The sequence below is a fragment of the Macaca fascicularis genome, chromosome 4 (assembly GCF_037993035.2).
Source record: "Macaca fascicularis isolate 582-1 chromosome 4, T2T-MFA8v1.1".
In the NCBI taxonomy this organism is placed as follows: domain Eukaryota; kingdom Metazoa; phylum Chordata; class Mammalia; order Primates; family Cercopithecidae; genus Macaca; species Macaca fascicularis.
This window is the reverse complement of record NC_088378.1, coordinates 67,023,786-67,040,328: the sequence shown is the minus strand read 5'-3', so window position 1 is coordinate 67,040,328 and position 16,543 is coordinate 67,023,786. Positions and strand designations below refer to the sequence as shown.

At 46.4% G+C, this 16,543-nt stretch overlaps 1 protein-coding gene across 17 annotated transcripts in view; it reads right to left on the bottom strand.

Moving 5' to 3' along the window:
* The window catches only part of SYTL3 (synaptotagmin like 3), a 123,098-nt gene that overhangs the window by 70,002 nt on the left and 36,553 nt on the right, over window positions 1-16,543 (bottom strand). For 15 of the 17 annotated variants that reach the window (XR_012433583.1, XM_045391310.3, XM_005552212.4 and 12 more), the window contains one exon: window positions 598-649. The exons of the other annotated variants lie outside the window; for them this stretch is intronic. Coding sequence is in view for 8 of the 15 variants with exons in the window: in XM_045391310.3 (XP_045247245.2) it covers window positions 598-649 (52 nt within the window). In the remaining 7 variants the exon portion in view is untranslated. The remainder of the gene's footprint in view (window positions 1-597; window positions 650-16,543) is intronic. 17 annotated transcript variants of the gene reach the window in all.

Here is a 16,543-nt window from a genome sequence, read left to right as displayed (position 1 = left end):
AAAAAGAAAAAGTCTTGATACTGGAAAATTTCATCATGGACCCAACAAAATAGCAGCTGGTGGGCAGCTTTCAGAAATAAATTAATAAATTGAGTGTAATCAGGTGTGTGAATTATGGCCGGCTTCGTGACTGCTCAGTTTTTAGAATTTCATGCAAAGAAGTTCACATCTCTCAGGCCATTATTCAAGTCTATCAATGTTTATTCCACCAATATCTCTTAACGTGCCAGGCACTGCGTAAGGTGTTAGAGATAGGCATAATTAATCAAAGCAAATGCTTGCCTTAGAATTTCACTTAATGTGCAATTAAACATAATATTTAGTTTCCTTATGACATTTCAGGAGAATTTAAGAAGTAGAGCTGAATATTTAGTGAGAAAATACTATGCTAGCTAGAAGGTTTCTCATGAGAATCTAGAAACATCTCTGCTTTAATCTTTTTCAGGAACTTTATCTTTAAAAGAAAGAAAGAAAAAAAAAGAGTTACATTCCAAAGCAGTGACATGTGAAAGTCAAGAGACCTATAAGTTCTTGCAGAGTGTCCTCTGCGCTCCTGCCCGGGAGGGCCTGGGACGGTCTGTCCTTTGTAACACTCACCTCAGCTTCTGATAAGATTGCAAGAGCTGCCCTCCAACTGTCTCATGTTTGCCTGCAAGAGATATCCATAGAGGGCGTTTATTAAGAATAGCACTTAGCTGATGTAAATACAGGAAATAATAGATTACAATTATTTTCTCCAGTATCATTTCTAGTGATTAAAAAGTAAGAGATCATTTGGAGATGGTAGAAATGTTCCAGAATTAGAGTGTGGAGATGGTTGTAAAACTTTGTAAATTTACTCAAAATTATTGCACTGTATGCTGAAAAGATACATTTTATGTTACGGAAATTAAACTCCCCTAAAGCTGTCATTTAAACACACACACACATTATGAAACCATAATTGTTGGGAATGACTACTTTTATTAAAAGTTGATATTGGATTAGATTTTCTAAATCTTCCATTCATCCTTTGGAAACATTTCATAATGGAATGAATCGATTCCCCTAAACTTGCCTTGTGATGAAGATTAAATTAATCTTTTAAAAACTGTAATCTACTTATTTCTAGTTATAGAGGCTAATAATTTCCTAAATAAGACTGCGTCTGATATAGTACTCTTTTTGTTTCAAGAAAAGAGGGGTTTTTATGATGTGTTAAGAGCCCAGAAATAAAACTCAGCATGTTCCCAGTTCTGTGAACACAGTGTTTCCCAGCCAAATGCATAGGAAGAGGTCAGTCCTTCCCCAGGAGGGGGCTGGGAAGCAGCATTCTCCTGCTAAGGGAGGTTCCCAGAGGGCTCCACTCTGCCCAACACACAGACCAGAACACCAGGCCTGCCAGCCTGGGAGGCAGTCCAGCTCCTCTGCCGTGTGCTTGGGGGATTTTAGCCATTCCAAAAAACCATTTACATACAGAAGCATCACTTCCATAAGACGCACTGAAGGACACAGACAGTGAGAAAATCAGATGATGGGCTGGCCGTTGGGAGGGCCAATAGCATCTGATGTTAAGCTCTCAACACCAAGCCCCAAGCCTCAAAGGAAGAAGGCAGCCCCGAGGTCGGGGTCCTTAGCCAGGCTGGCCACAGGGAGTGCAGGAGCGTTTGAAATCATGGCTACAGTTCCGAGGCCACCTTCCTGTGTGCATTTTCTGGGGTTCATCGGGGGGACATTTGGCTTTCACCGGATTCTATCAGGCACCTGTGACCCTTCCCCTCCCCATTAAGAAATACTTCAGACACAACGAAAAGGTACAACACAGCCTTGCCTGAAGCCCGAGCACTCAACTAGTAGGACCAGCTGGTCATGGATGAAAGCTGGCACCTGCAGGAGCACCCTTAGAGAAAACATCCAGGTCCAAGCAAAAAAAGAGACACCGTGACTGCAGTGTGCTGGCAATGGAAGCAAGAAGAAAAACAGCCACACTGCTCATCCTGCCCATCCTGCGACAAGCACAGACCTGGGACAACCAGCGCAGAGCAGTCTGTGGGCGGCGATCTACCACACGGCGCTCCTGTCTCTGGGTCCCCCTCCCCATGTGGCCTTACCACTATCACCCTGTCCCCGGGTCCCCCATGCCCTACGTGACCTTATAGCCCTCATCTGTCACCCTGTCCCCAGGCTCCCCCACTCTACCTGACCTTACAGCCCTGTCACCCTGCTGCGAGTCCCTCTGCTCTACGTGACCTTCCAGACTTCACCTGTCACCCTGCCCCCAGGCACCCCCCCTGCCCCCCCCATGTGATCTTACAGCCCTCACTGTTACACTGCCCCGAGTTCCTCTGGTCCTACGTGGCCTTACAGCCCTCGCTGTCACACTGCCCCGGGTCCCTCCTGCCCTATGTTGCCTTTCAGCCCTGTCACTCTGTCCCTGGTTGTAGTAACAGCATCCTGAGGCACAGTCACCAAAAAGCCACATCCCTCTTCGAGAATCCGAGGCTATCAAGTTACCGCCTGGAGCCCTTCAGTGACTCCCTATGGCGCGGCCTGAAGTCCAGGCCCACGTGGCCTTCGGGGTGCCCCACCCTGTGGGGTCACTCTCCCCCCGCCTGCCTGCAGGTCTTGCCCTTTCACTCCAGCAAACAAATTGTCCCTTATTGCCCTGCCTACCCGGATGAGGCCGGCCCTGCCTGCACAATTACTGTCACCCCCACCCCGTCTCCTCCTGCTATCCCCCGTGGGCAGTTCTACCCCAGGTCCACATCTCAGACCCCAGCTAGGAAACCTCCGCTTCAGCCCGGGACGCAAATCCCCCGCGTTCCCGCTGCGGCTCCTGCGCAGCCCGGGCGTGTGCGTGGCTCTCTGCTGCCCCCTGCTGGCTGTAGCGACGCGGGGCACAGGCGGGGCCTGGGTCAAGGCTGGAGAGAGAACATTGCGCTCTGCTGGCCCCGGGGAGGGGCCCGTCACGGCGGCTCAATTCGGCCCTGTGACAGCAGCCACAGACAGTAATAAAGGGCAGGCGTGCCCGTTCCCACGAAACTTCATGGGCACTGAAATTTGAATGTGTCACAAAGATTATTCTTTTGATTTTTTTTTTTTTAACCACTTAAAAATGTAAAACTCGGTCAGGTGTGGTGGCTCACATCTGTAATCCCAGCACTTTGGGAGGCTGAGGCAGGCGGATCACTTGAGGCCAGGAGTTCGAGACCAGCCTGGCCAACATGGTAAAACCTCGTCTCTACTAAAAATACAAAAATTAGCCTAGTCGGGCGTGGGGGCACACGCTTGTAATTGCAGCTACTCGGGAGGATGAAATGGGAGGATCGCTTGAACTCAAGAGGCAGAGATTGCAGTGAGCCAAGATTACACCATTGCACTCCAGCCTGAGAGACAGAACAAGACTCCATCTCAAAATAATAATAATAATAATAATAATAATAATAATAATAATAATGGTGATGTAAAACCCACTCTTAGCTCACAGGACATATGAAAGCATGCAGGGGGACCCGCAGGTGCCAGTCTGCCCCCTGCCCTCACTGCCCCAGTTGTGGGCTGTGGCTCTTGGCAGGGCAGGGGTTGCTAGAGACACAGAGCCCCAGGCCGGCTCCAGCCTGCAGAGCGCCAAGACCCCGGCAGATGTGAGTACTCAAGGAAGTTGGCGCAGCATTGCCCTATGTGGCTTTTACCAGCCCACTGTTGACTGTCATTTCACTTCTTCTCTTTGATTCCTCAGTTGTTTCTTCCTAGAAGCCTCCTTAAAGGGCCCTGAATTTTGACTTCTTGTTAACATGTCAACATTTGCGCAAGGAGCTGTGAGATACTCACAGACAGACATCCCTTGAGAGGCAGGCTTTTTGGATCAAGGGCCCCCACCACCCTGCCCGGTATGGCTGATGAGTGACTTTAGCAAGGATACCCGTCTTTGCCAGGGACAGGAACAGCTGTGGGCCAGGGCCCAGGTCTGAGGCTGCCAGGGCTTGTCTCAGGCACACGGCTGGTTGGCAGCCGCATCTGCCAGGCACGGCACAGAGCATTTTGCACACATTTGCTGCTCAGGCAGTTGCCAGGTGTCATCCCAATTTTTTTTTTTTTTTTTTTTTGAGACAGAGTCTTGCTCTGTCACCCAGGCTGGAGTGCAGTGGCACAATATCAGCTCACTGCAACCTCCGCCTCCTGGGTTCAAGTGAGTCTCTTGCCTCAGCCTCCCAAGTAGCTGGGATTACAGGCACGTGCCACCACGCCTGGCTAATTTTTTGTATTTTTAGTAGAGACAGGGTTTCACCGTGTTAGCCAGGATGGTCTCGATCTCCTGACCTCGTGATCTGCCTGCCTCGGCCTCCCAAGGTGCTGGGATTACAAGCGCAAGCTACCATGCCCAGCCCCCAATTTTATAAATGAAAAGCGAGGCCCAGGGATATGGTGTCATGGGTCCAAAGTCACAACGTCTACAAGTGACAAAGCTGGATTTTGTACCATAACTTGCCTAAAAAGCCTGCAGAAAGTCAGAAAGGGTACAAACATAACTTAGGGTGGGGAGGGGGTGGGGACAAGATCAAAACAGGGAGAGCCGAGGGCTGTACAGACACGGGGTCACTGCCCTGCTTCTGTCTGAACATTTTCCTGATACAAAGCCAGGGGGAAAACAGCCACATGGAAACCAACAACCACGTCCCAGAAAGCTCAGTAACTTTTTTTTTTTTCTGTCTCTTGTTTTTGAGACAGGGTTTTACTCTGTCACTCATGCTGGAGTGCAGTGCTGTGATCAGAGCTCACTGTAGCCTCTCACTCCAGGGCTCAAGCGATCCTCCCACCTCAGCCTCCTCCAGGAGGCAGAAGGGACTACTCGAGGCCACGAGTTTGAGACCAGCCTGGGTCCCTCAGTGAGACTATGTCCTACAAATTTGTTTTATTTTGTTTTGTTTTGTGTGTTTTTGAGACACAGTTTCACTCTTTTTGCCCAGGCTGGAGTACAATAGCGCGATCTCGGTTCACTGCAACCTCTGCCTCCTGGGTTCAAGCGATTCTCCTGCCTCAGCCTCCCAAGTAGCTGGGATTACAGGCGTGAGTTACCACGCCTGGCTAATTTCTTTTTTACGAAAAAATTTTCAAATGAGCTGGGCATGGTGGCATGTGCCTGTAGCGATCCTCCCATCCAGCTACTCAGGAGGCTGAGGTGGGAGGATCGCTTAAGCCCAGGAGTGAGAGGCTACAGTGAGCTCTGATCGCAGCACTGCACTCCAGCCTGAGCGACAGAGTAAAACCCTGTCTCAAAAACAAGAGAGGAAGGGGGAATCCAGACACACAGGTAGACGTGCACAGAGGGGAGACAATGTGGTAACAGCCCCGTGACCATGGGGGCAGAGACTGGGGGAATTGCTGAGACCCACTAGAAGCAGGAAGAGGGAGGCAGTGTTCCCCCCAGCACCAGCAGAGGAAGCATGGCCCCACTGACACCTCAATTTCTGCTTCCCAGCCCCCAGAACTGGGAGAAGACACATTTCTGTTGTTGGAAGATCCCCAGGTTGTGGCACTCTGTTACTGCAGCCCCAGGAGGCAAATCCAGAGGCTGCGGGTGCTTGACTGACTACCTGCCTCTCCGGTGTCCCTTTCTGCCACCCCCCTCCCATTCACTCAGCCCCAGTCAAGCAGAGCCTCCCAGCTGCCTGTGCCCACTCCAGGCCTTGTGCCTCTCCCCACATCTCCTCTCCACTAGAGAGCCCTTCATTTACACCCCAGCTCACACTCCTCCATGACCCTCTCCCCCACGGCTCCTTCCTCCTAGACAGCCCTTCATCTACACTGTCTACATTCTCATGCCTATAATCCCAGCACTTTGGGAGGCTGAGGCAGGCGGATCATGAGGTTAGGAGATCGAGACCATCCTGGCTAACATGGTGAAACCCTGTCTCTACTGAAAGTACAAAAAATTAGCCAGGTGTGGTGGCGGGTGCCTGTAGTCCCAGCTACTCGGGAGGCTGAGGCAGGAGAATGGCATGAACCCAGGAGGCGGAGGGTGCAGTGAGCTGAGATCGCCCTACTGCACTGCAGCCTGGGCGACAGAGCAAAACTCCGTCTCGAAATAAATACATACATACATATAGATATACTCATACATACAACATCAGTAGCAACCAACACTATTTTAACAATAGCAGGAAGCATTACTTCATTTGAGCTGTACAACCAAATGTATATTAACACAAGGTCATTGGTTTTGCACAACTTAGCTTACATGTAATTTCATTAATTCATTCACATTAAGTGCAATACACACAGGTACTGTGACAGAGATAAGAATAAGTGAAGCTGGGTGTGGTGGCTCATACCTGTAATCCCAGCACTCTGGGAGGCTGAGGTGGGAGGATTGCTTGAGCCCAGGAGTTCAAGACCAGCCTAGGTAACATAGCAAGATCCCATCTCTACAAAATAAATAAATTTTTTTTTTAACACTCCCTAAGTGCTGGGGTTACAACAAAATATTTATTTTTGAGACAGAGTTTTGCTCTTGCCGCCCAGGCTGGAGTGCAATGGCGCGATCTCAGCTCACCACAACCTCTGCCTCCCGGGTTCAAGCAATTCTCCTGCCTCAGCCTCCCGAGTAGCTGGGATTACAGGCATGCACCACCACGCTTGGCTAATTTTGTATATCTCAGTAGAGAAGGGGTTTCTCCACGTTTGTCAGGCTGCTCTTGAACTTCTGACCTCAGGGGATCCACCCACCTCGGCCTCCCAAAGTGCTGGGATTGCAGGCGTGAGCCACTGCACCCGGCCTATTTATTTTATTATTCCTTTTTTTGATACAGAATCTCACTCTATCACACAGGCTGGAGTGCAGTGGCCCAATCCCAGCTCACTGCAACCTTTGCTGCCCCAGTTCAAGCGATTCTCCTACCCCAGGCTCCCAAGTAGCTGGGATAACAGGTGCACGCCACCTTGCCTGGCTAATTTTTGTATTTTTAGTAGAGATAGGGTTTCACTATGTTGGCCAAGGTGGTCTCGAACTCCTGAACTCAAGTGATACTCCCACCTCGGCCTCCCAAAGTGCCGGGATTACAAGCGTAAGCTACCACGCCTGGCCCAATTTTTAAAAAATAAATAATAATAATAAAAAAGAACAAGTGAGTCACAACTTCTACCCACAGCAGGGCTCAGAGCATTGTGAGGATTCACACAAACTACAGATTAAGGCAGCGGACAGTCAAGAGCCGCCACGTGTGGCTCAAAAACCAGTCCTGCCCCTGAAGCTGGCATGTCTATGATAAGTCATTATCCATCTATGCACCCATTTCTCAGCCTAGAAATAATAGGGATGACGCAACTTATTTCAGCTACTGATACAAATCTCTATACATGGATGACCGTCTCAAACTGGGCTCTGTCATGGTTTCAGTTGAGGATGCTAACCCCCAACCATGCCAGTGCCCTGGACTGCAATTCCTGCAGCAGATGCGGGCCCTGTTGCTCCAACTCTTCTCTCCTGGGTGACTCAGTTCACGGGGAAAGAGGACACAGTGCAGACTCCCTGGAATGTTCCACAGCGACTCCATCAGCCTGCCACGTCATGTTGCTCGTAGCTGGCTGAGGGTGTTCACGTCCTGAACTGCATCGTCAGTGCGGTTAGGCCTCTGTCAAAGCAGGATCAGCAAATCCCCTCCTCCACTGAAAGGCCCCACAGCCGCCCTGTGTGCGGAAGGTCACGCACACCCACACGGCATGGGTCACACTTCGGTGCTACAGACAGGCAGTCAGGGGAGAAGTGGCTTTCCCCTGGCCACCTCTCTGCTGGTGTCCATGGAGTGGGAATAACATCCTGTGTAAGAAAGTATACCCTGGGGTTCCAAGTGCCACCAAAGCAAAGCACAGGTGGGGCTATCTACACGGAGCCTCCATGGGAACTGGGCAAATGTGCGCCTTCCTCAAGAGGCCGTATGCCTGCCCCCAGGACGTTTGTCGTGATATATGGATCTTGTTAGAACAATACACTTTGCTGTATCTGACAAACAATCATCACAATCAATACACAATAGAAGGGGTATTTGAACAATACCCCCTTATACAAGTGGCTCCCTTGTGCAGTGTCCGACCTGTGCCACCGTAAGTCACAGTCCTGAGGGCTGACCTACACTGAAGTTTGAGTTTTCTCCAAATGCTAGAGAATGGTGAGCAAAACCAGGGGTTGGAGTGGGTGTTGGACAACTGCATTGTGTTTGAGAACTTTTTTCTTTAATGGGGAGAAAAGGTCCCGGGTGCAATACAGTTTTAAACCAATCTATAGCTCACATATTCAAAATGGAAAATCTCTCTAAAAGTTTCACCTAAAAAGAAAATCCCTCAGCTTGTAAAGAATCATGATATCCAGTCACAGATGGTTTTAGAGTAGGAGTCCAGAGCTTTTTTTTTTTTTTTTTTTTTTTGAGACAGAGTCTCACTCTGTTACCCAGGCTAGAGTGCAGTGGCATGATCTCAGCTCACGACAGCCTCTGCCTCCTGTGTTCAAGCAATTCTCCTGCCTCAGCCTCCTGTGTAGCTGGGATTACAGGTACTCACCACCACGTCCAGCTAATTTTTGTATTTTTAGTAGAGATGGGATTTTACCATGCTGGCCAGACTGGTCGCGAACTCCTGACCACAAATGATCTGCCCGCCTCTGCCTTCCAAAGTGCTGAGATTACAGACAGTGGTGAGCCACCACGCCCAGCCCAGAGCCATTTTAAGCATATTTTAGTCCTTAGGAAAATTTTAGCTAAGATAGCACTGGCTCCAAGCCACTATCCCAGGACGAAAGACGACACAGTACAGGACTGTGAATCAGCAACCAGTGCCTTCCGGGGAGCAACAATTACTAACAGAAGATTTACAATCCTGTGGGCATGAAGCATCCCCCATCCGGCATCCTTCTGCCACCAGACATTACTCTTCTGCTTAGTGACAGGAGAGAACAATACATATTCCCTTTAAAGAAGCTACCCACGGCCTATCAGGCAGACATTCTGGGCAGTAAGTCTTCCACTGACATACACTCAAGGCCAAGGGTGACTGGTTCAGATTTGGTGAGTACCTGGGGCAAGAAGGTCTAAACTGCTTTTCAGCATCCTTTGGATTTTCTCTTAAAAAAAAAAAAAAAAAAAAGAATATAGGCTCTAGGAGCTCTCTATATATTCTGGATGTTAATCTCTTATCGGATATATGATCTGAAAGTATTTTCTCTCATTCTGTCACTTACCCTTTAATTTTGTTAATAGTGTCCTTTGATGCACCGAAGTTTTTCATTTTGATGATGTCCAATTTCTCTATTTTTTATTTTGTTCCCTGTGCCTTTGCTGTCATAGCCAAGAAATCAATGCCAGATCCAATGTCGTGAATCTTTCCCCCGATTGATTGACTGATCTGAGACAGGGTCTTTGCTCCATCACCCAGGCTGGAGTGCAGTGGCGCGATCTTGGCTCACTATAGGTTCAAACGATCCTCCCACCTCAGCCTCCCAAGTAGCTGGGACCACAGGCGTGGACCACCATGCTTGGCTAATTTTTTCTTTTTTTTTGTAGAGACGGGGTTTCACCATGTTGCCGAGGCTGGTCTCAAACTCCTGGGGTCAAGCAATCCACCCACCTAGGCCTCCCAAAGTGTTGGGATTACAGGTGTTAGCCACCATGCCCAGCTTCCCCATTTTATTATAAGAAAACAAGAGCTCTTACATTTAGGTCTTTGATACGTTTTGGGTTAATTTTTATATATGTTATTAGGTAAATGTCTGGCTTATCTGACTTACTTTATTTCACTTAGCACTTGCTAAGTGAAGTAAGCCAACTTTTTTCTTTTATATGTGGATATCCAGTTTTCCCAGTGCCATTTGTTGAAAAGATTATCCTTTCCCTATTGGATGGTCTTAGCACCCTTCTCAAAAATCATTTGACCATATGTGCATGGCTTTATTTCTAGGCTGTCTATTCTATTCCATTGATCTATATGTCTATCTTTATATCAGTACCACACTGTTTTGGTTACTGTAGCTTTGTAGTAAGTTTTGAGATCTGGAAGTGTGAGTCCTCCAACTTTGCTCATTTTTTTTTTTTTAAGAAACAAACAATCCAATTCAAAAATAGGCAAAGGACTTGAATAGACATTTCTCCAAAGATGATATACAAATGGCCAATAAGCACATGAAAAGATGTTCGACATCACTAATTATTAGGGAAATGCAAATCAAAGCCACAACGAGATACCATTTCACACCCATTAGGGTGGCCACTATCAAGAAAATATAAAATAAGTGTTATAAAAACAAGTATTGGCCAGGCGCAGTGGCTCGCACCTGTAATCCCAGCACTTTGGGAGGCTAAGGCACGTGGGTCATGAGGTCAGGAGATGGAGACCATCCTGGCCAACATGGTGAAACCCCATCTCTACTAAAATACAAAAAAAAATTAGTCAGGCATGGTGGCATGCGCCTGTAATCCCAGCTACTTGGGAGGCTGAGACAGGGGAATCACTTGAACCTGGGAGGTGGAAATTGCAGGGAGCCGAGATCATACCACTGCGCTCCAGCCTGGCAACAGAGTGAGACTCTGTCTCAAAAAAAAAAAAAAAAAAAAAGTATTAATAAGTGTTAGTGTGGATGTGAAAAAATTGGAACCCTTGTGCATTGCTCGTGGGGAAGTACAATAAAATGGGGCAGCAGATGCTGAAAATTCCACGGCAGTTCCTCAATAAATTAAACATAGAATTATCATTTGATTCAGTAATTCCACTTCTGAGTATAAACACAAAAGAATTTAAAGCAGGAACTCTAGTAAATATTTGTACACCAATGTTCCCGGCAGCATTATTCGCAATGGTCAAGAGCTGGGAACAACCCAAACGTCCACCAGCGGATGAATGGATAAAGAAAGCATGGCATATCCATGGCACAGAATATTATTCATCCACAAAAACGAATGAAATTCTGATACATGCTCTACAACATGAATGAACCCTGAGGACATTTTGCTAAGTGAAATAAGCCAGACACAAAAGAACAAATACATGATGATTCCACTTATATGTGGTACCTAGAGTAGTCAAATTCATAAAGACAGAATGTAGAACAGTGGGGGAGGGGAGGATGGAGAGTTATTGTTTAATGGGTACAGGGTTTCAACACAGCAGGATGAAAAAGCTCTAGAAACAGTAGTGATGTTTGCACAACAATGCAAATATACTTAATGCCAATGAACTTAATGCTTAAAAATGGCTAAAGTGGCACATTTTATATTGTGCATATTTTGCCACAATTTAAAAAATGAACATGAAGTTCTTAAATTCAAAATTATTTCCTATTTAAGTATATATGTGTCTGCTCTTTTAAAAAATTATTCACATGAAGAGGCAGTTTAACAGCAGCAAATTACTCCCTAAAAACTAGCCTAATGAGTAATTTTGTCTAAACATATGAGCACATGAATCCTTCATTCAGAAATCCCTTCAGTTCAATTACTTCACCTTGGTTTCCATGCTGTTCATTGAAATAAGAAAAATAATGATGGTCATGAAAACGTTATTGTATTTTATCAACTGATCATCCAGAATAAAGGTCAGCAAACTTTTTCTGTAAATTTTTTGGTAGAAAATTTTAGGCTTTGCCAGCCATAAGGTCTCTGTTGCAACTACCTACCAGTTGCAAAAGCAGCCACAGATATGAGAATGAGTGAATACGGCCGTGTTCCAATAAAACTTTATTTACAAAAGCAGGTAATGGGCCAGATTTTGATTGCAGGCTATTGTTTGCCAACTCCCAAAAGAGCAGGGAGTATATTTAGTAAAATGAAATATTGACGAACCTGATTACCAGCCCACCTAATCATGGTTCTTCCTCCATTCGAAAAACAGTGAATGAAAACCCGACGAAGCAATTAAGTAGTAGGGTATCATGACAATTCAGGACCAAGAAGTAGGCTGCCTAAAGTGACCTCATTATCAAGGAGTGACGGACAGGGCTCAGAGGACATCAGGAGACACACAGACAAAGAAGCAGTCCTGGAAGGAACGCAGGCGCTCAGAAAGCATCGGGGAACTCCAGTCGTCCAGTTAAGATACTTGAGATACAAAAAATGTCTAGGTCAAATTCATGTATTCAAAGTGACTTGGACCTTCTAATCAATTCAATTTTTGAGTTGCTACTATGTACAAAGCCAAAGGCATCATGAAATCAAAAATGAATAAAATCAGCCAGGTGCAGGGACTCACGCCTGTAATCCCAGCACTTTGGGAGGCTGAGGTGGGCAAATCACTTGAGCCCAGGAGTTCAGGACCAGCCTGGGCAATATGGCAAAACCCTGTCTCTACTAAAAATACAAAAACTAGCTGGGCGTGGTGGTACGTGCCTGTGGTCCCAGTTACTTGGGAGGCTGAGAGGGAGGATTGCTTGATCCTAGGAGGCGGAGGCTGCAGCGAGCCAATATCACGCCACTGCACTCCAGCCTGGGTAACAGAGTGAAACCTCACGTCAAGAAAAAAATGAATAAAATCAAGAACCTGTTTCAGAAAGATTATTATATAGAAACACAAGGAGAAAGCAAAACTTTGAAGGGCAAGGTCTTATTACATGAATCATAAAATCTGATAGTCTTGGCTTTACTTAGTTTAAATGGACCCATCTAAAAATATCTCAGGGACATGACAAGCAATCCAATCTTCTGGGAGAACACTTCCAAGGCACACACTCCTTTTAGTGGTGATGTGTTTATCTTTCCTCTTAAGGAGAGTAGTAACAAAATATTCAAGAATAAGATCCACCTTTCTTTTAAAATAAAAGCAGGCCAGGCGCAGTGGCTCACGCCTACAATCTTAGCAATTTGGGAGGCCAAGGCAGGTGGATCGCTTGAGCTCAGAAGTTCGAGACCAGCCTGGGCAACATGGCAAAACCCTGTCTCCAAAAAAAAAAAAAAATACAAAAAATAAAAAAAAAAAAAGAAGAAGAAAGAAAGAAAGAAAGAAAGAAAGGCTGAATGCAGTGGCACACCCGCAATCCCAGCACTTTTGGAGGCTGAGGCAGGTGGATCATTTGAGGTCAGGAGTTTGAGACCAGCTTGGCCAACATGGTGAAACCCCGTCTCTACTAAAAATGCAAAAATCAGCTGTGTGTGGTGGCATGCACCTGTAATCTCCACTACTCGGGAGGCTGAGGTAGGAGAATCGCTTGAAGGGAGGCAGAGGTTGCAGTGAGCTGAGATCGCACCACTGCACTCCAGCCTGGGTGACAGAGTGAGACTCCATCTCAGCAGAACAAAACAAAACAAAACAAATCAGCCGGGCATGGTGGTGCATGCCTGTGGCCCCAGCTACTTGGGGGGCTGAGGTGGGAGAATTGCTTGAGCCCAGGAACTTGAGGCTGCAGTGAGCCAAGATCCTGCCACTGTGCTCCAGGTTAGGTGACAAAATGAGACATCGTCTCAAAAAAATAAAGTAAAATAAAATAAAACAAAAGTTTATACAAATTTTTTCAAATTTGTATCTGGGAAATAAACATGACTTCATAAAGACATCCTCTGAGGAGTATATGCACACATAAACTAGGGACTCCATTTGTAATTCAAAGAAAGCTTTACAGAATCATCCTTGTAGAATCCATTTGATGAATTGCAGGGGTGAGGGGTGTTTACTGAGCAAACCAGCAGAGAGGAAAGGCAGGCAGGGCACTGGGATACAGTCAGCTATGTATTGACTGGCACCTGCTTCTTTTTTTTTTTCTTTTTTTTTTGAGATGGAGTCTCGCACTGTCACCCAGGCTGGAGTGCAGTGGTGCAATCTCGGCTCACTGCAGCCTCCACCTCCTGGGTTCATGCCATTATCCCGCCTCAGCCTCCCAAGTAGGTGGGACTATAGGTGCCCGCCACCACGCCCGGCTAATTTTTCATATTTTTAGTAGAGAAGGGGTTTCACCGTGTTAGCCCAGATGGTCTCGATCTCCCGACCTCCTGATCCGCCCTCCTCGGCCTCCCAAAGTGCTGGGATTACAGGCGTGAGCCACCGCGCCCAGCCTGGCACCTGCTTCTTCTAACTCATGAGCCTGAGTGTTTCAAGCCCACACAGCCAATGTGATGCTGTCCTCATAACCCTGTGATGGGACGGATCATATCTAAACTGCCCACGCAGAAGAATACAACTCGGAAAAGTCACTTGAAGAACTCAAACACGTTTACTACTGGGAGGGAGGGATAAAGGTCATTTTCCTTCATAATTGTAAGATACAATAATTAACCTGGTTACGTGATGAATCATTGAGAGAATTATCAGAGGCTATGTTAAGCCTTAGCTTTTCTAAATTATTTTATCTCCCTAATTATTAGAAATACAGTGAAAGTCTGAGTAGATTGCTTGTCTAGTACATTTAACCATTTCTTAACTTTAAAAAGTTTAATATTGGCCATGCACGGTGGCTCACACCTGAAATCCTAGCACTTTGGGAGGCCGAGGCGGGCAGATCACGAGGTCAGGAGATCGAGACCATCCTGGCTAACACGGTGAAACCCCGTCTCTACTAAAAATACAAAAAATTAGCCGGGCGTGGTGACAGGCGCCTGTAGTCCCAGCTACTCGGGAGGCTGAGGCAGGAGAATGGTGTGAACCCGGGAGGCGGAGCTTGCAGTGAGCCGAGATCGCGCCACTGCACTCCAGCCTGGGTGACAGAGCGAGACTCCATCTAAAAAAAAAAAGTTTAATATTAATATTGTCATCTTTCTGCTTTTAAGTTTGTATATCAAGGAACAGAATGTCATGGTTGTTTTTAAAAAAAAAAGTAAAAGATGTGCATTTACAGGGAGGAGCCAGAAGAGGGCATCATCTCTATATGGTTAGCAGATGCCAAAAGAGGAGAGATGAATTTTCAGCTTATTTTCTAGCTATTAGTGATCTAAAAAAGTTCCGTCATAATTGTTTTACTAATTTTGTTATTCTACCTAAAGTACATTAAAAAAATTACTTGGGGAACTGTTAAACAGTCACTCTTTTTTTTTTCTTTGGAGATGGAGTCTCTGTTGCACAGGCTGGGGTGCAGTGGCACGATCTTGGCTCACTGCAACCTCCGCCTCCCGGGTTCAAGGGATTCTCCTGCTTCAACCCCCAGAGTAGCTGGGATTACAAGCATGCGCCACCATGCCTGGCTAATTTGTGTATTTTTATTAGAGACAGGGTTTCACCATGTTGACCAGGTTGGTCTCAAACTCCTGGCCTCAAGCGATCCTCCCACCTCACCCTCCCAGAGTGCTGGGATTACAGGCATGAGCCACCGCCCTCATCCAGACATTCACTCTTGAACCCCATCTGGCCCCACCAAATCAGAACCTGTGTGTGTGAGGCCAGGAACGTTGAATTTGAATTGGCTTGCAGCTGATCCTGGAGCGTGGGTCCAGAAGCCACATTAAAAACCCTCTGCACAGACTGCTAAATGCCCGGATGGAGGCACAGAAGGCGAGGATGCTAGGTTGTCCTGGGGAGCTTCCAAAAGGCAAGAGATCCTACGAAGGTCTGGGTGCTTGCCTAATTCGAATGCACTACAGATGAGCCATCGCTGTGGCATCAAAGACGTTATTTTAAGACCACAATACTAAATATCAAGTTATGAAATTTTAGGGGAAAAAGCCAGCCTATAATCAGAAAAATTTTAAAATAAATCCAAATATTTAAAATTTTTAGTGCTATCTCCCTACAAAATGAAGAATTGAGGCTCATTTTTTTTTCTTGTTTTTAAACTGTTTTAATAGTTGAAAAAATAGCACAACACACATTGCCACAATTAACCTATTATTCTTCACTGGATTCTTACAGCTTGTCTACTTCCAAGGAAATGTGGGGGGCATTTTATCTTAAATTGCACATATCAAATAAGGTCATCAAAAGAGAAATAAGTAAAAGCTAATAAAAAGGAAACTGGGTGCAGAGGGTGTGATGATTCCTGGAATTACTGCAACTGAATGTTACATTTAGCTTTAGGTTTCCTGGTGCCAACAAGGAAAGGAAGTCTACATTTGTAAGGTGCCTACTAAGTGCTAGGCACTGACAATGGACACTACTCCTTCTAACAGCACTTTTTATGGCCAAATGAGCAGATCCTTGCTCAATTTATTTATTCACTTATTCCTTTACTCATAGCTCCTGCTCTCAAACATTCAAAATCCGGCTAGGGCCAAATCGCCAAAAGGTGCAGGTGAAGGGGACGGCACCGTGTGTCCTCTATGAGATGGCACCCCCTGGAGCACAGGGCTGGGCACAAGGAGCATGGTGCCCCACGCTGTGCCAATCAATGGCCCTGGGTTACAACGCATTGGGAAGGGGGAATGGTTATGTAACAAATGATACTGGGAACATAAAGGATTGGGAGAAAAAAATTAGATAGGGCCTCCTGATGATTGTAAAGAGTTAACATGGTGGCTCAAGCCTATAATCCCAGCACTTTGGGAAGCCAAGGCAGGCAAATCACTTGAGGCCAGGAGTTCGAGACCAGCCTGGCCAACATAATGAAACCCCGTCTCTACTAAAAATACAAAAATCAGCTGAGCATGGTAACATGTGCCTATAATCCCAG